Raw genomic sequence first — 22,341 nt, forward strand, 5'->3', positions numbered from 1 at the left:
TAGGGTCACCAGGATAAGGATGTGATGTATAGAAAGATGAGGGTCGAGGGCCAAAAGGTGTCTAAGGGGTCGAGGAATAAGGGAAAGGAGAGGAGAGAGAGAATGAGGAAGACAGCTTGATTTCAATATCAATGCAATCTTCATCTTGCAAGCCATCTATGGTTTACCAGGAAATTTTGGTAACCAAAAATCTTTCAGCTAAGAGGATGCTGAGGGTGCCCAGAGGCATACCTGGGAATTGAACCTGTGCCCAGCAGTCAACAGTCCAATGCTCTACCCCTGGACTACCACATCCCCTCATGCAAGGCATGGGCATTTAATTACTGCATAATTTATCAAGGGAAAGTAAAGCTAGAATGGTGGATAAGAAATGTCACATAGGTAAGAGGAAGTTGAGAGTACGTTAATTGTGAGAGGCTATGATTGGATATTTAGCTCATTTTAGATACAATAGACATGGAAAATCCAGCATCACCAAACATCAAACTGATACCAAACACTCCATATATACCACAGACTGACGCCTCATAAAATCCTAAACCATTGTCTCTACACAGAAATCCATCAACATTTTATATTCAGACCAGAACAATATTGTCTCTCTCTCCTGATTAGCTAGTCTTTATCCCATTGGTGGGCTTCAATGGTTAATCAAGCAAAATTTTAATAGTAGCTAATGGTTTATAAGAAGTAAATAAAATTACCTTAAATGCCAATTAGTGGTAGCTTGGTGTTGACACACTGGCGCAATCAGTAGAACACCCGCCACATTTGCCTAAGACATCACTAAAATAAATGAACATGTCCGTACAATTTCAAATTATACATGAAAATTCAAAAATATTGTATTTTCTATTCATTAGAACAATGGTACTTATTTCATGGCTTTACTCAAAAAATGTTACCCCTTAATTTCTTTCAGTTTTCCTGGATTGCACTCCAGGAAAAGTCATAGTCATGGATTGACCAAAAGCTACTGTAATCCACCTTGTGACTAATGCTATTTCTTTTCAAATGCCATGATACAAAAAATTTAATTACCAAAAATATACTGACAAAATATACCACACTGCATGCTTTGCTTTTTTAACTCATTATCTAACAATTTACATGTCTTTATTATGCCAGTGGTTTAGTATGACACCAACCTAGCTACTTGTGACTCCTCCTTACATTGTTTATAATTTTGTAAGAATATTCAAAAAGGTTCAAAATATTCAAGAAAGGTCAATGTTAGATTTTGAACATCTTCACAACATTGCATAGGTATTTGCAATAGAATCATTGAAGTCACAATTCCATATAAGGGTCTAAATTACCAGCCCTCTTTCTGGAAGAGGTCATGGACGTATTTTTTGATTTTCTAACTAGTTATTAAGACATTTCCTACACATAATATCCTCTTTTAAGAAAAAACTATGCTTATGTTATTTTATATTTTGGTTTATCAGAATAAACTCTTGGCTCTGCATGAGTGATACCCCAGTCACACAGAGAGTAAATCAGAAAAAAGAAATCTCTTTCCATTCTGAAAATATTGGAAATATTTATGGGCAATGTAATCACTCAAGGATGAGTTTTCAATTGGGTTGTCCAAGTACCAAACTGAAATCTTCATTGCAACTTAGACTGCTTCTTGGACCACATTCTCAAATATCTGGCTTGTTCTAAGTCAAATAAAATATTTCCTCATTAATCCTTAACTATAATGAAAAGTTTACCTTCTCCTTGACTACCTCTCTAAAGGCACCATGAAGGTTTGAAGCAAGAGTGAAATCGTTTCTTGCATTATGGTTTGGAAGCCCTCATGGACAAGCCATTTTGTACATCAATTTTTTTTTGTATTGAGGGGTTTGGGTTGGAACTTGATGAAGACTATAACATAGCAACATTTCAAATACTATCTCAGTGATAGAAAACTCACCATAACAAATGGGAGCCCCCGCTGCTGTGAAGATGAGGGTCTCAGCTGTCTATAAACTAGACACCTAACTGAATTCAACAGTGTAAACAATAATTACACATATCTTCCTGAACATAATTTTTCAGTAAAATACTCTTATAAAATTAGGACAACTGAAATACATTAAAAATGTTTACAAAATCCATAACATGGAATATTTATGAAAATATTTGATACGGAAAGATTCTTCTTTCCAGCCCCAAAATTCTAAATATTCATAAAACGCTCATTTAATATTCAACGTGTATAAGTTTTGATTGCTCACACAATATTATATAATAGTTCAAAAAAATTATCTTTGAATATCTATATCATTAAAATCGAAGAAATACCCATGGGCATTTGAATATTGCATGGATGTCAAATGACCTACTTGGCGAAGTAGTTCATTTGTTAAAACATTAACTTAATGGACTAGCTAGTCATAGTTAATTTCAAATACTTTCAATAGCTACACAACAAATAATAGATAACTTCTAGAGTAATGGTGCATACCTCTTTCAACTTTCAGGAATGAGATCATAATTGGTCCATCCATCCATCCTTTTCATATTCTCTCAAAAATATTTGACAGCAGTGAGATTTAGAACCTTTGGTTAATTACAGTGGAATTAGATCTTCATTGCTAGCGAACTCGCTTAGAGCTGTCCTGCCAGCGGTATTGGCGAAAAGTGAGGACAATTTAATCAAATGCTTCATCTGAGAGAAAAAAATATTTTGCAGTCATTTTTAAAGATATCCAAAGTTTTCTATTACATATTAAGTGATTTAGCTAGTACTTCTGGATGAATTTGACATTATCTTACAAAAAATCGCAATTGTTTTAGTCAACTATCATTACCAATAGCTTACGTTTGGGCCGATATATCGGCATGCTGCACTTTTCGCCCGAGATGCAAAATCTGATATATTGGCCTGGCACACTAAAAGGGTTAATGGGACATGCTGCTGCCTCCGTTTCTCGCCAAACCAAAATGGATACCTTCCCACACTTTTATGCTGGCTACCTGTCGAAATTACAACAGTTTTTTTCTGAAATTATATCATGAAAATTGTAGCAGTCTTCAGGGGAAAGTTAAATAATATTATTTATCAGCAATTTTTGTTATCTGATGAAGTTTCAAGCTTAGGTTTACAAAATATTTTACTTTAAGTGATGCACGCAATTATGAACATTCACGGATAATTTTAAGTTATACAAGTTTCATTAAAACATTTTATCTATTGTAAAATTGAAAATTTAATAATTAACATAAGAAAAACAAATTAATTAACAATTAGAACTAGGAAATAATACAATTTAGAAATAATTATATCCATGTGCAATTTACATCATCTCTTAATTTAAGTGGTAAGTTACTTCATTAATTAATGCAGAATATCATAATAAATGTAAAATATATTGTACATGTACGAAATGAGAGATTTACTCCAGCTAGCCACAGAGTGGCAAAATTAATCCCCAGTCACAAAAAGTACTTTTGCAGACCACTCCAAGAACAAAGACACTTCTTGCATCAAGATTTGGTCCTCTTCAAAAATTTTCCTATCCATTAGTTAATTAATCTTTGAGATTTTTGACAGGTTGGTACACCAGCAACCCAAAATAAGACAAATCTTTGATTGGAGTATCCTCACTGTTATAAACCACGGCATGCATTTGTAATGAGAAGTGTGTCATTTAAAATACCACAAGGCCTCCACTGATTGAAGTAAACATTTAGGTAGACGTAGATGACAATTCATACCGTTGGAAGGAAGTACTAAGAGTTAAATAATAAATTGAGAAGGGTAACAAATAAAGCAAACGAAGCATGGTGGAAGATGCAGTGCGAGGATATGAAAAGTTTGACCAAGGATGAAATTGCTGCACTATACAAGGTCAAAACACAATAGGGAAGTAAGAAAGGAAGACTTGTGCTAACAGTTAGAGATAAGTCGGGCAGGATAATAGTTGAAACAGAAAAGATCAAAGAGAGATGGAAGGAAGACATAAAAGAACTGAGTAGGAAAGAACTTAGTCCAGCAAGGTTAAACATAGAAAGAGAGCATGACGTAGAGTAAGATAGCTTCGGTCCAGGTATACTCGACGATGAAATAGTAAGGGCATTAAGGGAGATGAAACTCAATAAGGCCATGGGGGTGGATAACATTCCCGCTGAACTATTAAAATGTTTAGGAAAATTTGGGAGGAAGAGGCCATATGGGCTCATTCGCAGTATCTATTAGGAAGGAATCTGGCCGGAAGACTTTGTGAGATCAGTTTTAGTTCCTATTCCGAAAAAGGTAAAGGCTACATCATGTGAGGACTACAGGACAATAAGTTTGATATCCCACGCAGCTAAAACTGTTCTCAGGATCATCAACAAAAGGATAGAGAGTAGGGCAAATGATTACTTAGGGGATGATCAGTTTGGGTTTAGGAAGGGGAAAGGTACACATGATGCCATTGCAGTAATGAGATTATTAATTGAGAGGGATATAGAACACAACCAGGAGCCTGTTTTGTAGATTTTGAAAACACGTTTGATAGACTGAATTGGGAAAAATTAATGAGTATATTGCTGAAAATATGAATAGATTGGAGGGAAAGGAGGCTAATCTGCAACCTGTACATGTCTCAGACTACTCAGGTGCGAGTGGGGAACGGGGAGTCCGGATGGGCAGTGTTAGGAAGAGGTGTAAGGCAAGGTTGCCCATTATCACCGTTGCTGTTCAACCATTATGTAGAGGAAATGATTGAAGAGGCATGGGAAGAATTGGAAGTAGGAATGAAAGTGGGTGGGGAATTTGTAAAATCAGTTAGGTTTGCTGATGACCAAGCTCTAGTTTGTCAGTCAGTCAAGGGGTTGCAAGCATTGCTGAGTGAATTGGAAACTCAGTGTGATATATACAGGATGAGAATCAATATAAATAAAACAAAGGTTATGAGATTATCCAGAAAGGTTAAGGCCAAAGTTAACATTAAAATAGGAGGGCAAAGACTACAGCAGGTGGAACAGTTTGCATATCTCGAGTGTTTTGGACCAAAATAGAAGTAGTAGTAAAAAAGTAAGGATGTGAGAAGAAGAAGAATTGCACTAGGCAAAGAGGCTTCACAAGAGGGAGTTGATGACAAGGATGTTGAGTAAGGATGCTAAGAAAAGGCTCGTCAAAACTTTGATACAGAGCATAGTTATGTACGGTGCAGAAAAATTGTCACTTCAGCAGAATAGACGTAGATTGGAGGTTTTTGAAATGTGGGTTAGGAGAAGGCAAAATGGACCAAAAGAAAAACAACTGAGGAAGAACTAGGAATGAGGGGTGAGGTGAGGGGATTGTTGGGAGAAATCATGAGGAGGCAGGAAAAATGGATGAAAAGCAGATTGACTGGGTGTCCATCCATACAATTGAAGACTGTAATAAAGGGGAGAATGTTAGGCAAATGATGAAACGGCAGGAATAGGAGAGGGATTTTGAACGGGATGAAGGGTGTACACAGAGATGAAGAGGGACTTGTTTTGGAGAAGGATGCTGAAATGTGTTTTTGTTAGGAGATTGTTGTTTGGTAGCTGTGTTCATCCAAAACCTACCTTAACTGGTAGATTACTTAAAAAAATTCAATTCACCCTGAGAGCAACTGCATGTTTAATATTGAATTTAATACAAAATTTAAACTACAATGCCAAAAAATTAACAACTCATTAAAGTCATTTTCATCATTAGGAATTAATAATTTAGTATATCAAACAGACCTTCCAACTTCAGTTTCTAAGTACTAAGCATCAGTATAAGTTTTTACCAGGACTATAAATAAAATATACCAGATAAGTCAGGGTCAAATTTAATAGTAATGTAAACAAATTATTAACTTAAATCGAAGTACTCTTTTGGGCAGTCGATTCAAAAAGACACAAAAAGTAAAAGGGTCTAGAGAAAGGCAGGTATTACGGGTATAACATTTATTTTAAATACAAATAATACTGTACAAGGACTTTTAAACATGGATTTACCTTGTCATTTTCCACACAACACCAATGGGCATTAAGAGTGCCTAATATCCACATAGCTTCCATTCAACTCAAAATATTTACAAATGTTTAACAATTGGAAGGAAAGGGGGACATTTAAGAAAAATACTTCTCATTTTCAAATAAATAACTGCCTTCAAGTTCTTATCTGATATGAGTTTCCTCTTCTTGTGCTTTTAGTATTGTCAAAATCATCGAACTTATAACCATAGAAATGCATATTAATGAGCATATTTAAATAAAAGGCAGATTTTCTTTTTAAACCCTGGTTCGTGCATAATGCTCTTACTATATTATTCATCAGTCCATTTTGAAAGCTTTGTATCACTTGGAGGAGCTCTGAAAACATGAAAACCACATGAATATTCAGAGTATGTGCATACACTTGATGTCTTTCTTTACAATTATCTTTTAACAGTATGAGTGTATTCAAACATGATTTCAGCAGAGCAAATTATTCATTACATTTCATAGGCCTCCCTAAAAATAAATTATTTCCACAGATAGCCGAATCAATATGTCAGGTCCATCCACAAGATGCATATTCTATTTTACAAAATGAGAATGATTTTAACACATAACTACATGAATATTGGGAATTTAAGATTACATATGTCACAGAAAATGCAGATAATATCAAGTATATTGCTCTATTATCAAAGCATTAACATTACCTTCCATATGCTGAATACTAGGTACTTATCAAGAGAATACTTTCATTAACTGCAATATTTGATTATTTATTTTTACCAGTACAATTATTAAATATAATAACAACAATATTGGTGTGAGCCAGAATCAAAAAAGTATTTTAGGCCACCTCACAAGTGATACAGGAAAACACAATAAATGTTAACTGGCAACAGCCCACTTCATTATTTGAATAATGCCACATTTTACAATAAATAAGCATACAATCATTTTTTACTGCAAGCATGCGCAGTTTTTTTAAAATTTTCAGTTCCAACATGATACTAAATTACTGCCAGCATGGTATTATGTTCAAAGGCACCGTGGCTATACAAATTGTAAAAAGATGCATCACTTAATGCGGAGATATATTTTGAAGAATGGTTACAGTAAATGTGCATTGGTATGGCCTACTGTTTGTGAAGGAGTTAAAATCAAGTCTGTTTCCAGTCATTTTCCCGGAGCAAAGTTTCCCTCCAATCTGATTATTAAGATAAAGACCCTTGAGGTCAGCAAGGAACCCCTTTTCCAATATCTACAGTAGAAATAACTTGTTTCGATCACTCTAGCATTATTATAGCATGCTGAGCCAGCATTTATTTGTACATCACCTATGTCATCACCAAAATTCAATGGTCCAATACAAATGCCAAACATTTTAACCCTGATAACATTCCATGCAATTGAAAAGATATAATAGAGTCCAAGTTCATAAGTAGTATACCTCTTTCATTATTTTGATGCAGTGAAACTCCAGGCTCAGAAATTCAATGATATACCAATGACTTTTAGGCTTTCTCAGAAACAAATTATACACATGGAAATATAATTAAGTTTACTTGAATCCAGGGTCCTTTATGCTGGATATGATGAGACAAAAATTGAGTTACTAAGGGTACCTCAATTACTACAAGAAACCTTATGAAATAGACCTCTTTTGTACATAAAAAGGAAATATTAATCTCCACAATATACCCCCCAAAGCACTATAAAAAATAAATCATCCATAAGAAGAAAAATTATACAGCTGAACATTAAAAATAAATCTTAAAAAATCACTTCTGACATGACTCAAGAGCCTTTACTCCAATTAACCTGAAAAACTTGGAAATGCTTTTATGATGAAATCATTCTTCACATCACCATGGAGTACATAAGGTAATATTATTTTATATGAGAACAGGGGAATATCAACACAAATATTTTTAATGATATAATCATTTGGTCAAAACAATACCATTTGCAAGAGAGAAGTACAAACAATTCAGGGATTATTCATTGACCCCTTGGGTCTGACATCAAGTGATCTGGACATCAAAGTATCTACTTTCAAAGTATCTACGTTTCTGCCCTGAACTCTTTCAAGTGATAGGTAAGAGGCCAGGTCTAGTCATCTTAAGTGCACTTAAAAATGTATCTATCAATCTCAAAAAAGCTGTATTTTTTAAAGAAAAAATGTATCAGGGAAATTCAGCCATTAACTGTAATTTTTAGGTACAGTATCATGCAGAAATTTTTACATCACATTTAAATAAATGCATATGCCTTTGAGGCACTTAAAACTAAAAATGATGTTGCAATCTTCAATATTTTATGCATGTTTTTAGGACAGTACTATCTGCCATTGAGAAATCATGAACACCGTGTAGTCTAAAAACTAATGTACCACTACAGGTATTACTTTCAAGAAATGGCCCATTTATTGTAACTAAAAAAGAGGGTAAGGACAATAAATTAATTGGAGAATTAACTTAATGTAAGTCTACTGGTACATATTTTCATTGAGACTCTGGGAGTTATTTACACAGTATAACCTTGATCAGGCAGATGCATCACAGCAAAGTAGAGTTGCAGAAATAGTATCCATGAAAGCCATCGCGTATCTATGTCTATAACTTGGACTATCCCGACAATGAAAAGTTGAGAAAATAGGGATTTGACAAATTTGGAAAGTCTGATATATGCATGAAATTGGTGTCAGACAATTGAAATTGATGATCCTAAATTAAATACAGCAAAAAATGAAACCATCTTAAGCATGTAGTACTATACTACCACATAACTTTCCCAGCAAATCACATGAATAGTTTCATCATGGACAGTCGAGGGCATTGACACAGAAACCCAAAAAAATTTTGTTTCATGGATTGATTTGGCAAATTACAAGGACACAATTTATGAACTCACAACACATTTTTAAAAATATTTGTCTGAAATATGGCACTGCCTTGAACTTATGCTCTCCGGAGAACATACGTTCAAGGCAGAACAAGTAAAATGCACACAAATGTGGCCCAAATTTAGGTCATGCCAAGGAAGAACAGTAAATAATGGACAAAAAAATTTTGAGCAACAAGATGTTCAGGAAGACAAAAGTAAGGTATCAATCAAGTGCCCTAAGGCATATACACCAATACATATAAACGTATAGGACTGCACTTGTGGTCACTTAGCCAAATCAATCAATGCCTCATACTATCCTCACCAAATCGACAGGTGACATCCACTTCCAATGAGCCAATCTGCATAAAATGGTGCTCAAAAACTAATTTCATACCACAAATAACATCAGATTGTGGGGCATTTTAGGCCCTATTTTGAATATTTGTCTCATCAATGGTCAAATATCATATCAAAGATAATGTTTTCTGTTGGCTTACAATCTTTGCATATATATAGTCATGGTCAAAGGGTCACTGTGAATCCATATAAAATTTTCAAGAGGCATAAACAGCAATTGTATTAACACCTTGTAAAATAGCTGAATGACATTATATCAGATGACAATGATCCTTATTGATGGGTAGTGATGGCTCGTGAATTATTTAACCAATGATATGAGAATCAGCGACACCCATACAAAATTTATATAATGTATTAAAAATACCAAGCAAATTGGAACAATTGCACACTATGTACATGTTTCACCTAATGGATTGAAAGCCAAAAATAAATTAATCACATCTATTAGCATTTAAATAAATGCTTAGTGAAACATTCAAATTTAATACAAAATACTTATAATCACTACATAAATGCCAGGATGAGTAAAATGAGCCTAACTCTTAAAACAGATCAAAATGCGGCAACATGTGATGATAAACTATATGCTAAAAATTCATGAGATTGCTAAGAAACAGCTTTATTATGCTACAAAAATTTGTAGGTAACACAGAACATGTTCTTCAAAACAGTTCCACAGTAATTTTATAATCACAGATTAATATTTGATAATTAGTACTGAATACATGTTTAACTGTTTAATCAATACATTATTAAAACATAAAGTAGAAATTGGCACATGTCTTAGCTGGCTTACCAAATCATTCAGACATCAAAATAGTTACCCCTTGGATGCCTGAAAAGAAAATATAACAAAATGTCAGCTATTTCCATGCATAAAAAGCACTGAAACAAATACCCACTAAATTATCTTTAACTTATTTTAAAGATAGATTATTACCATAAATAGCATATTTAAATTAACTACCTTAAAATGGTATGAAAGAACTAAAAAATTAGGAAAAAAGTTTCACTTAATGTCACAATTATGTACCATATTTCCCAACCCATTAGATGAACTGGTGCATAAGATTCACAGATTTTTCAGGTTAGAATTTCTGAAAACACTTGGATCGAAAAAAAAAGTATTTTGATGTTAACACTAAATGCGAATCAACTTGAACATTTACATCAAAAAATAAGCTCATACACATATGCAAATGTTTATTCATTGCAGAATCCCAGAAATTTAACATCACTGGGCCAATAGATGTTTGAAGGCAGCCATTGGGTAGTAAAGAATATAGGAGTGTCTCCTGCCAGATAAATAATTGTTTCATGTTAATTTGTTATATTTTGGATATTTGCCCTAAAATTGCCAAATTACGAGAAAAAGAAGTGAAATTACCTCTGAATTGGGATTCATTCACTTCTCAGAGAATAATTACGTAGTTTATATGTTAGGCAGTAAAAAAAGAGGAAAATCATTTAAAACTTTTTCTAAGTACACTAAAAATGTATTTTAGTAAAACATTCCAGGCATAATCTCAATTTGGGCAATAAGTTATAACCTTTTTAGTTTTTTTCATTTCCCCTTCCTATTTTGTTAATAGTATAATTTCACTCTTTACAGCTTTTTTGTGTTGATCAAGTCGCATATATATTTCCTTCATATTTCTTTAGGTAATTCAGCTTTTTCTTTGGTGAATGTGGTGAAGGAGCAATTGTATGTTGATCAAGTAAAGCAAAAATAATGCTCTCACGAAATTGCAAAATGCTCAGATTTTTCACACTCCCTAACTTCTTTCAGAATACACCAAGAATTCATGGTGTCACAAATTAGCTCAATTACTATCTTTTTACATTACTTCACCGTCTTCCTCAAAGATGTATAACATGAAGAGACATCCTCGCGGTGGCTTGTAGGGTAATAAAATATCAAATATCAATATCAAGACATCTGGTTAGATGAGTCAACACCTTTCTTGGCAGCATTGTAACTAATTTTTTAAAATTTGATATTTTAGTAACCTGCAAGCCACCACTAGGGTGTGTGCCTTGCAGGTTAGTGGGTTTGTGCCTTGCAGGTTAGCTCTGTTGTGAATACACACCAGGGCTACAACGGTAATGGATTTTCTAATGATTGTGTTCATGTCAATCAAAGTACAATTGCATGATCATTAAATGAAGAACACAATGTACATTTCCACTGTTCTTTATTTACGTACAACTACTTTCAACATTAAGGCATCATCATTGATGATGTTGATGTCACCTGATGATGTGATGCCTAAGCATTGAAACTAGTTGTACGTAAATAAATAACAGTAGAAATATACATTGTGTTCTTCATTTAATAAGCATCAACTTCCACAAAGTTGAGCCGTGAACAATTGAATACAATTGCGTGTTTTGCATGTTGTCAACATAAGTACAGGCCTCTTGTCTGTCATATTTCATAGAATTTATTCCAGATGAATTTTGTAAGCCTAATATGTCACCCCTTTTTTGTCCTCGGGTTCAAATTTCCTGTTGGTGCATACTGTACCACACAGGTATATGTTTTTCTCTAAGAACTCTTTAGCTAGAGGAACACTTCTGTAGAAACTGTCCATATATAATAAGAGTCCACACACATTGTCCTCATCACTGTGTCTAATGCATTTCCCTTTTATGATGAATCTATCTTTTTCCAGGATATAAAATGACATTATATCTGTAGCCTTTGGGTAGGCAAAGCTTATAACTTTGTAGTAATGCAATTACAATGGAATGCAATGCAAAGTCTCACTGCCATGATTCGGAATTTCAACTCCAATTCACTCAGAACAACGACACAAGACAATCAATGTGATTTCATTTGGATTTGAGGGATGGCCAGAAATAGCAATGAATGACGAAGGCTTGTGTGTACATCGAAATCATTTGAAAGATAAGAATTACTAGATCTATTATTTTTGGACAGTCCGAGTTGGGAATTCAAGTTTTGGTGCCACTCGATGCCTCTCAATCTAGCGTTGACTGTGAAAAAATAACATTACTTGATGTGCCCACAGGTGGGTCTTGCTGTCAGACAGGGAAATCTTGGCTCCAGGGTTTGTTAGTAATCCATGATTATGTGATATATAAAATTTTAATCTCTACCTAAACAATTACATAGAATAGAATAAAATAAATACCGAGTAAAAAATAATTTTTTTAATTTTTCAACGCCGCCAGATACAGAATATTTTGAGACACCCTACCGCCATGAGTGCATGCAAAGAAAATTGCACACCAGGTAGAATGTGTAAAGCTGCCTTGTTCTGTGTTTATGACCATAATTCACGAATTCAAGTTAAAATGCAATACTGCATTGACAATCTTCTTTCTTATGATCCCATGAGATGATTATCATTTAAACTTTTTATGTGATCCCTAGTTTCTGTTATTACTTAAATATTATTGAAAGCTGTATTAAAAGTAACTATTTTCAATGCTTTTACGGCAGGCACTCTCATAGTACTTAAGGTTGAATGCCTGTAGACACAGAGTTTATCAGGAGAGATAAAATGAATGCATTAGCAGAGGGGCAACATTCCTGTTAGCCCAAGGCATATTAAGTTATGTGGCAGGACTGCATCTGACATGAAACTAAATGTGCTACATTGTATAAATTTAAGAATTATTTAGGAAGCATTAACTCCACTGCTTACTACTGACTCAATACGGTAACATTATCGAAATTTGTAATCAAGGCAACCATTTTTGAAGCCTGATGTTGGAAAATATACTCATTAGTAAGAACTTTTTTGCCCTTGCACCTTGCACTTGTAAGTCTAAGTGATACCCGTGGAAATAAAACATTCATAATAACCAGCCAGGCTGTCCCTTGGAGCACATTTTGGAGTGAAAAAAGTAAATATCATGGGGCAGGAAATATAGTAACAATAAAGTGGGGCAAAAACATCTATCGAGGAAAAGGTTACTCTTTAAAACATATAATCCTTTTGCTACATAGGTTTGCTTCAACACTAATTTTTCAAAAATGTTTGTGCTCTATGATAGTCATTTTTTCATGGAAATGGATTAAATTTTATGCATTATGTTATTATCAGTACAATAAAATTGAAATTTGATTTGGCAAAGATTACCTTCAAAAAGTTTTAAATAAAAACTATTATATTGAAATATACTTTTGTTGAATACATTTGAAATTTTAGTGAATTTATTGTCATCAATAAATGAAAAGTGGTTAATTTGTAACAGCATCACAAATTAACCACTTCCTATTAATATGTACTGCACGCCTTATATGCTACATTTAAAATTACCACATTCAGAACAAAGACAAGGTGAAAGAAGGTCAACATCCCTTTTCAAATATAGGTAATAAAAAAATATGGGAATTCTATGAAGAAAGTTTGAGAAGATCAGTATTTGGCAAAGGAAAAGTATAGTGTAACAGGATCAACTATTATTAATTAATTCAAGACATTCCACCTCTAAAAGAATAAGTTTTTCCACAGACCCTCAGTAAGTGAAGTTAATCACTTTCCCACCAGAAAACATCAATAACCCAAAACTATTGTAAACCTCAGCAACCAAAAAGTATGACCAGAGTCTTCTTTTATCAATCATAATTATTTTTAAATTTCACAACAGTTGTCACTGTGGATGCCCAAAACTAGCACCCCTGTATTTATTAAAACAAAACTAATGACTCTTTTAGTGAATAGCAATACTGCCTTCTAAGGACTCTTCCCTACATAAGGACGTAGACAAATGGATTTCTTGCACTTGAACATAATAGATTCACCTCATTCCCTCAAGGTGTTCAACTTATTTAAATGTAGGACAATCCCTAACAAGTATTTACTTATGGGCATTGTGAGAACTTTCTTCTCCTCTACCTTACATTATTTCTTTCTTTATTTCTTCTGCCTGCTTTCATGCTGTTTAAAAATCCTACCTTCTTTCTCCTCCAACCTGCTTGCCGTGATTCATCCCTTCATTCAGAGCCTTCAAAATCCCACAAACTTTCAAAATTTCCTCCTTCCACCTTCCTTGCCTTCTTTGGATTTTCCTGTGACTTCCTCTCTTTGCCCCCCAATTTAAAGTCTCAGCTTTTGTCATCCTCTTGATCCAACATATTCTCTCATTCTTGAGAATCCCATTGCTTTTGCTTTCTTCTCATTCATTCTTATCCCATTACTTTCACATTGTTTTTGTAAAGCACTCAATAATAACTGTGATCCCTTGGCTGTATGACTCACTACTGCTTGTACATCTGCAAACCTCACTGACTTCATCATTTTGCAGCCCACTTTTATTCCAAGCTCAAGCTCTTCCTCATAATATCTTATAGATATTATACTGCAGTGACCTGAATATATTTTATGTATTGTTTATGTTTCTACATACATTTTTATTTTTTGGCTTATCTTATTCTACAAGTATATGTTAACATAATGCTAATATTATCTATTATTCCTACTGCAATATTCAACATCATCTTGCTTAGTACTTTTCCTATCTCACCATATAGTACTCATGGAGCTAGGCTATCCATCTACATCACATTACTTTTCTATTTCCAAACTGGCCAGCCTAATATCCTAACAACAATCAATTTCCTCATATTCTTTTCACTATCGGTGAATCTCAGTTGGCAATATCAATAATTTCCCTGTCCCATCTCTTATGAAAAGTACAACTTTTTTCTTCCTGACAATTAATCCTATTACCTTTTTATGCAGTGCTTCTAAAGGGTGCTACGCTTAAATACGGACAATTTCAATTTCCCACCATATCGCAGTTACACTGTAGGTCGTGATTGACGTTCTTGAAATCTATGGGCATAGTCATAACCTCAAAATGGCTGAGATATTGTGTACAGGTTCAAAGTAGAATCGAAGAGCCGCTATTATCAAAAGTGCTCGCACTGGGCATTATATTTTGAAATAGTTCACTTCTTCTGGTACCCCAGATCAACTGTTTATGATATTGTGGCTTAGTATAATGCGTAGAAGTCTGGGGAAGGTTTTGCTCCTCTTTGGAAGGAGACATTAACAACACTGCAGCTATTGAGAGAGAAACTAAACAAAAGAAAATTCTCAGAGCACTATCAGAAATATTAAAAATTTTTTTTGGGTGCCACTGACACATTGGTTACAGAAATATTGCCAACGAGACTTATTTTTGTCAGGTACATTGTCAGACTACTCACATACCCAAACTACAAGATGCTTGCATATACATTTGTTCACAGTTTGAATTGATGCCACAGGAAAATGAAGAGCTTCTTCCAAAGGTTATCATTGTAAATGAAACTTGGCTACATTTTGATCCTGAGAGCAAACAGCAAAGCTGAGAATGCAATCCCCAGCATTACAAACACCAAAGAAGCCGAAGTGCTAGCTTCTGCTAGATTAATTGCTTTGCTAGTCATGTTTTTTTTGGTATTTTGGAAATACTCTATGTATTAGCATGTTGTACCAGCATGCAAACAATTAAATGAAGCATACTATAGAGATGAACTGTAAATTTTCCAAGACCTTATTAATCACCAAAGACCACATTTCAAAGCAAGAGGATGGATTCTGCACCATGGTAATGAACAACTAAATGTGAAGTTTAAGGATGATAAACTAAATGTCATGAGTAAAAATGCCAACCTTAACACTTGATCCTTTTTCAATAGATATTTCGTGTCTACATGCTGGCAGTTAGAAATTCTTTTTCCTTATATTAGTTGTTATTCAATCAGTGTAAAATTGCAAACTAAAATTTTAACATTTGAGTATGATGCCTAATTAACACTCATTTACTCTATGCCTGAATACAGTGCCATAATAAGTAGCATTATAAAATTACCCCAACCAGTCATCCATGCTTTCTTGTAAGCTGAAAAATCATGGAAAAATCTCCGGAAGTTCATTTACCATTCTGGTTTCCCTGACTTTCTGATGGCCTTAGGCCTCACTTCATCATACTATTTGTACAAGCCTTTATGCCATAATTGGTAGACAGCAAGTTCTACTGTAAGAGCCCATTTCATATCTATTTCATAGTATGCATCTCTATCATTTCATATTATGCATATCATCTGTGCAAGTGAACAGTTTACCTGTTTGGTACTGAATGATTACCTTTTCAATAGCTCAATGTAAAAGATGTGATAAGGAAAGAGAGAGGAAAGGACAAAGCTGACAATAATGCAAGCTATTTTTATCTTTGCACTACTTTCTTTCAACTGAGGGGGGTGGATGAACATCTAGAGGGTTGCAGATCCACTAGACATTAATTGAGCATTTAAAGTAGCTAATAGGTTGACTTAAATCTACATTTTACAATTGCCTTTAAATGAAAATATTGAGGACTGAGAAAGAACATCTTAGATGTGATAACATCTTCTGCAGATATATTTAAACGGGTTCAACTACATCAAAGAATCAAATCAGATTTTCTCCTTAGGTACCACCTTCATTATCTACTTATTGATTATGTGATGCAACATGAGATCCACGGAAGGGTTATACATTGAGTAAATGGTTTGCACCATGAAATAGCAATACAGTCAATTGGTTTTCATGTAAGGAATGGCAAGCACTAGGCCTCATATCACCAAAAAACTTCATATAATGCATAATTTATCACGGTACTTACTAGGGCATCCCTTGGTGATTTTATAAGCAAGGGTAGGTGGAAGCTCACTGTTTATCAATTCATACTCATAGCTAGGTGTTCATTTTCTCTTTTACTAAATACATGCAGCTGAAAACACTGCCCAATAATAGCATATAAAAATTAAATGACTCTCATGCCAGGAAATTTGCTTCATATTTTAATAGATGGATAAAATGATGAAGTAATTTCACTCTCAAAATATTAGAGTTAAGGCTTTTAAAGGTTTTTTTTCTTCGAAGAAACATTTTGAAGCAAACATTTCATTTTTGCTTAATCCCACGATGAAAAACAATAATTGCCCAGCAACTCTGATTTTTCTTATATTTTAAGCATTATGTGCAAGCAACGGGGTGATAGGGAAGGGTTCCAGACCTTTTTAAGGGAAAAAGTATTCGGAATGGGTAAGTGGTGGGCAGAATGTAGAAGAAATCTGGAAAACATTTAAGGGGATAATGGAGGAGGGATTAAATAAATTTGTCCCGAAAAAAATTCTTAAAGAAAATACTGATCCAGAGTTCTACAACCGCAAAATTAGATCCTTGAAGAAAAAACTGAGAGTGATTCACAAAAAACGGAACGAGAGCTCGGAATGGCTCATAATTTACAAAAAATTAGTTCGTGAATTGAATAGAGAAAAGAAAATAGCCAAAGATAGTTTTCGACAGAAAATAATCGGGATAGATAATGGAAATAAATTTTACAAGTACCTCCGGAGGAGGAAAGACAACAGGGAAAATATAACAGCTTTAAAAAAAGAGGATGGGACACTAATCGTTGATGATAAGGAAAAGGCTAATACGTTTAATAATTGGTATGCAAGTGTATTTAAGGTTATGGTAAATAAAAAGGATCCTGTAGATTCATCTCTGAGTCAACAAGGAGGCAAAAAAATATTAAATACCAAAAGTATTAAAACGACGAGCGCAGAAATTTATAAAAAAATTATGAAAATGAGGGCAAATAAATCAAAAGGACCAGATGGTATCTCAATTGACTTGCTTAAATTGGGTGGTAGTGTAGTTTCAAATTATATAAATCATTTATTCAATGTTAAGTTAAACAATAATGCCCTGCCAAATGCTTGGAAGGAGGCATATGTTACGCCAATTTTCATAGGAGGAGATAAGGCACTAGTTGATAATTATAGACCGGTAAGCTTGACATCAGTTGTATTAGAAAAGATAATGGCTGATTATCTCTGGGACCTGTGGGAGAGTGAGAATTGGTTGTATAGTCGCCAATACGGTTTTAGAAAAGGGCACTCTTGTGAAACTCAGCTATTAGGGTTCTGCCAAGAAATGTTCGACTCTATGGATGCGGGAATAGAGGTGGATGCTATAATAGTCGACCTGTCAAAAGCCTTTGACAAAGTTGACCACGATCGCTTAATGCTTAAGATGGGCCAATTGCCACTACACACAGATGGAAGAGTAATCTCTTGGGTCAGAAATTTCATGGAAGGTCGAACACAAAGGGTCAAATTAGGAGAAGTGTATTCTGAAAAAGCAAGGGTAACATCGGGAGTCCCACAAGGAAGCGTACTTGGCCCGCTCTTGTTTTTAATATATATAAATGACCTCCCAATAAATATTAATTCTCAGATAAGACTTATTGCAGACGACTGTATTATCTACAGGAAAGTCGAAAATGACACAGACCGTGACAAACTTCAAAGGGACATTAATAAAATGGCAGATTGGGTGACAAAAAATGGGATGGATATTAATGTTAACAAATGCAAATCCATCACTTTTAGCAATAAGGTAAATGGAAACAATAGGGAATATAAATTCTCAGAAAATGTCACTCCACTCTAGAAGCGATACTGTCAAATACTTAGGTGTATATTTAGCTAAGGACTTAGGGTGGGGGCTAAATGTGGAGTACATCTATAAGAAAGCTTTCAAAACTCTTCATTGGGTAATGAGAAACCTCAAAGGGAGCGTTAGAGCAACCAAGGAGAAGGCTTATCAGACCCTAGTAAGACCAATTTTAGAGTACACTTCTCTTGTATGGGACCCTCATGAAGAAGGTCATATTAAAAAACTGGAAAAGGTGCAAAGAAAGGCTGCCCGATATGTACTGGGGAAGCATAGGAGGATGGAGAGTGTGTCTGACAAGCTAGAAACGCTGGGCTGGGAACCTCTAGAATCTAGAAGAAAAGTAAGCAGACTTTGTGGAATGTTCCGAATTTTGAAGGGGGAGAAAGCTTGGGCAGATCTTAGGAAAGAGGCGGGGAACCCAAATTTTATAGGCAGATATGATCACAAATTTAAGATAAAATGCCGGGCACAGAGGACAAATAAAAAAAATTTTCTTTTCTAAATAGAACAATTGTTGAGTGGAACACCTTACCTGCAAAAATATTCGAGCCCTTTCCTAACAGAGTGTATACTTTTAAGAATAGATGTAAGGCATATATGTAATAATTTGATTGATGTGTGGTGTATGGTATTATATGTAATAGCTTAATTTTTTTTAATTTATCTTTTTTTTTCTTGCTGATTAATGGTTGTAAATGGGATGGGGATTCACTTGTTTTGTTAAAGAGATTTGTGTTTTGAAGTCTAGTTTTATGTATTATCTTTTGCAATTATTTGGGACTTGTGTGCCACCTGACAATGTCTACCAGCACATGTGTATTTTTAATAATAATAATAATAATAATAATAATAATAATAATAATAATAATAATAATAATAATAATAATAATAATGGCTAATGGCTTATGCGACAGTCATAGATTCCACTAGCTCTTATTACACTACTTACCGCGGAAGCTTGTGCACCAGAAGCTGTGTTAGTACCCCATGAGAGGTAATCTGCACGAGTGGCTGCCTGGTATTCATCGACCAGCTCTTGTACCACATCTCGAGAATCATCAAGCTCATCCAAGCTATCCTCAAAAACATTCTCCTTGCGGAACTGCTCAAGAAAAGCTTCCCTTTTACGTAACTTATCAAACTGTTGTAATGCTCGTTCAAATAACTGAGAAAATAAAAGAAACATTCCTTTTAATTAAAAAATTCCAGATAAAACTGTTTCAATTAAAACATGAAATACACTTTTCTAGCATGGAACTCATATACATTCCAGAATGACCTTAAGTATGTACGACCATGAACGAAGCCTTATGACTTCTTTAAAAGTTGAATCAAAGCATGAAAATATATTTTCCAAAAAAGAATTTGCACAACTTATACAAGACACCAAATATAAGAAAGCATGGGTTTTCGTACTTCAACATGAGGAGAAGAATTCCATTACTGGCAATGATATTACCAGCACTGTTCACTAAATTCTCAACACAATATTAATACTACCTCTTCATCCTGGTCTCTTATCTTTTAGATTTCTTAAAAAAAACATAAGATTTTCTGTTCACCAATGATGACCAGGCAAACAAAACAATACCCACAAAAACCTGAACCTCATAATTAAAGAATGGTTCCTTTAACATACAGTATTGGATCATATTCCCACATGATAAATGCAATGACCACACAAAGGTTAGCCACATTTTTTCTAAAAATGGAAGGAACAAAAATGCAACTTGCCACTAAATTTCAAGCCCATGGTATCAAACATATAGGTTATGATTCTCCAACTTATAATTCCTTTTAAAGTCAATGCATTGAAATATAATAGCTACCAGAAAAAATATAAAGATTAAAGGTCGGTAAAAATGAGCTCCTCAAAATATTCATTAATTATTCTGCATAAGGAATTCTGCAGCATTGATCTCATTTTTTTATTCTAATTTAGGTATCTGGTAGGTTTTCACACCTTAGGACGATTTCAAAATGGACAAAACTGTGGCAATGGCTTCACTATTCATGAACTGTTTCTGATATAATTATGCTACCATCTTAACAATATTTTCAGGAAATGCACAGTCATCAAGAGATTTTTCTTTATTTTGATGCTTAGAAACAGTGCATGCATTCTATAAGAGTGCACTTTACAGTGGTGCTAATTCTCCAAATGTCATTAAACAATTATGCCATTTCCTGACTATCAATAAAATAGCACCTCCGCAACTTTTTTGGGTGCTGTGAACAATTTTAGGGGCCATGACATTCTTACAAAGTTTACAAGCTTACATATTCCACGCAGGAAATTCAAATACATAACAAGAACACCTCACTTAGTTTTTCTTAAGTAAAACTAATTCTTATTTTTATGGCATGAAATCAACTTTTTTACCCCATGAAGAGAACATTATATTTTAATTTAATTATATTCATTCATTGTGAATGTAAATTATATGAGCAACCACTCAAAAAATGTTTACTGTCATTTTTAATTTAATTATATTCATTCATTGTGAATGTAAATTATATGAGCAACCACTCAAAAAATGTTTACTGTCATTTTTACTGAAGTAATCTATAAGTTGCTGGTCGCAAAAATAGTGAATCTGACCCAAAAATCAGTCCAAAAAAGTTTTATACTGACATTCTCAATCTTCAACTCAAGCAGACATTTTTGGGATGAACAAACAGCATCAGTCAGGGACAATGTATCTTCTAAATACATCAACAATGGAGGTATTGACCATAAATGATTAATTAGGTGTAGTGATACATTTTGAAATCAAGTGATGTTAGAGAATTGAGCTTGCAATCCCTGTAAGATCACTCTCTGACAGACCTTCAAGGGAAAACAATGTGTTTTTAGGCAGATTCTTAGCGACCACTCAAAAGGATTAGCGACTGCTAGAAGGGCAAAATGGGAAAGGGCATGGCGGTGGATGATAAGTGTATTGTTTGCCATAGAAAATTGAGAAATGGAGTCCAATGTATGAATTTTGCTCTTGAAAAGCTGTGAGCCAATTTCAGCATTGCTCAAAAGACAACTTCCAGCCTTTCTGCTGAAAATGAGGAACTGAAAGCATCATTGGCAGAGATGAGGCGGTGGGTGAAACAACAAGTCGAAGCTGATCTTCACTTTGGCCAAAGGTGTCACAAGAGGAAACCAGAAGATTTAAGGGTGACCAGAAGATGAATGCATTCAACAATTGGCATGCAAGTGTATTTAAGAGGATGGTAAAAAAAAAGGATTCTGTAAACACATGAGTAGTCATGGAGGTGAAAACATATTAAATACTAGAAGTATTAAAATGACAAGTGCAGACATTTATGAAAAAATTAGGTAAATGAGGGTCAATAAATCAAAAGGGTCAGATGGTATTTCAATTGACTTGCTTAAATTGGGTGGTAGAGTAGTTTCAAATTATATATATCATTTATTCAAAGTTACCATAAACAATAATGCCTTGCCATATGCTTGGAAGGAGGCATAAGTAACACCAATTGTCAAAGGAGGAGACAAGGCATTAGTTGCTAATGATAGACTGTTAAGGTTGACATCAGTTGTTTGCAAAATATTAGAAAAGATAAATGCTGTTTATGTCTGGGATCAGTGGGAGAGTGAGAATTGGTTGTACAGTCACCAACATGGTTTCAGAAAAGAGAAACTCAGCTATTAGGATTCTGCCATGAAATT

The 22,341-nt window shown here is 34.3% G+C and overlaps 1 protein-coding gene across 1 annotated transcript in view; it reads right to left on the reverse strand.

Moving 5' to 3' along the window:
* Positions 1 to 5,804: 5,804 nt before the first annotated feature.
* LOC139700053 (tubulin gamma-2 chain) overlaps positions 5,805 to 22,341 on the reverse strand; it is a 35,412-nt gene continuing 18,875 nt past the window's right edge. The window contains exons 10-11 of the mRNA XM_071598523.1: positions 19,606 to 19,821; positions 5,805 to 10,021 (exon numbers count right to left, since the gene is read on the reverse strand). Coding sequence (XP_071454624.1) covers positions 10,007 to 10,021; positions 19,606 to 19,821 — 231 coding nt within the window. The 3' untranslated portion in view covers positions 5,805 to 10,006. The remainder of the gene's footprint in view (positions 10,022 to 19,605; positions 19,822 to 22,341) is intronic.

This window comes from Hetaerina americana, unplaced genomic scaffold, assembly GCF_022747635.1.
Source record: "Hetaerina americana unplaced genomic scaffold, ioHetAmer1.1.p SCAF_10, whole genome shotgun sequence".
Lineage (NCBI taxonomy): Eukaryota > Metazoa > Arthropoda > Insecta > Odonata > Calopterygidae > Hetaerina > Hetaerina americana.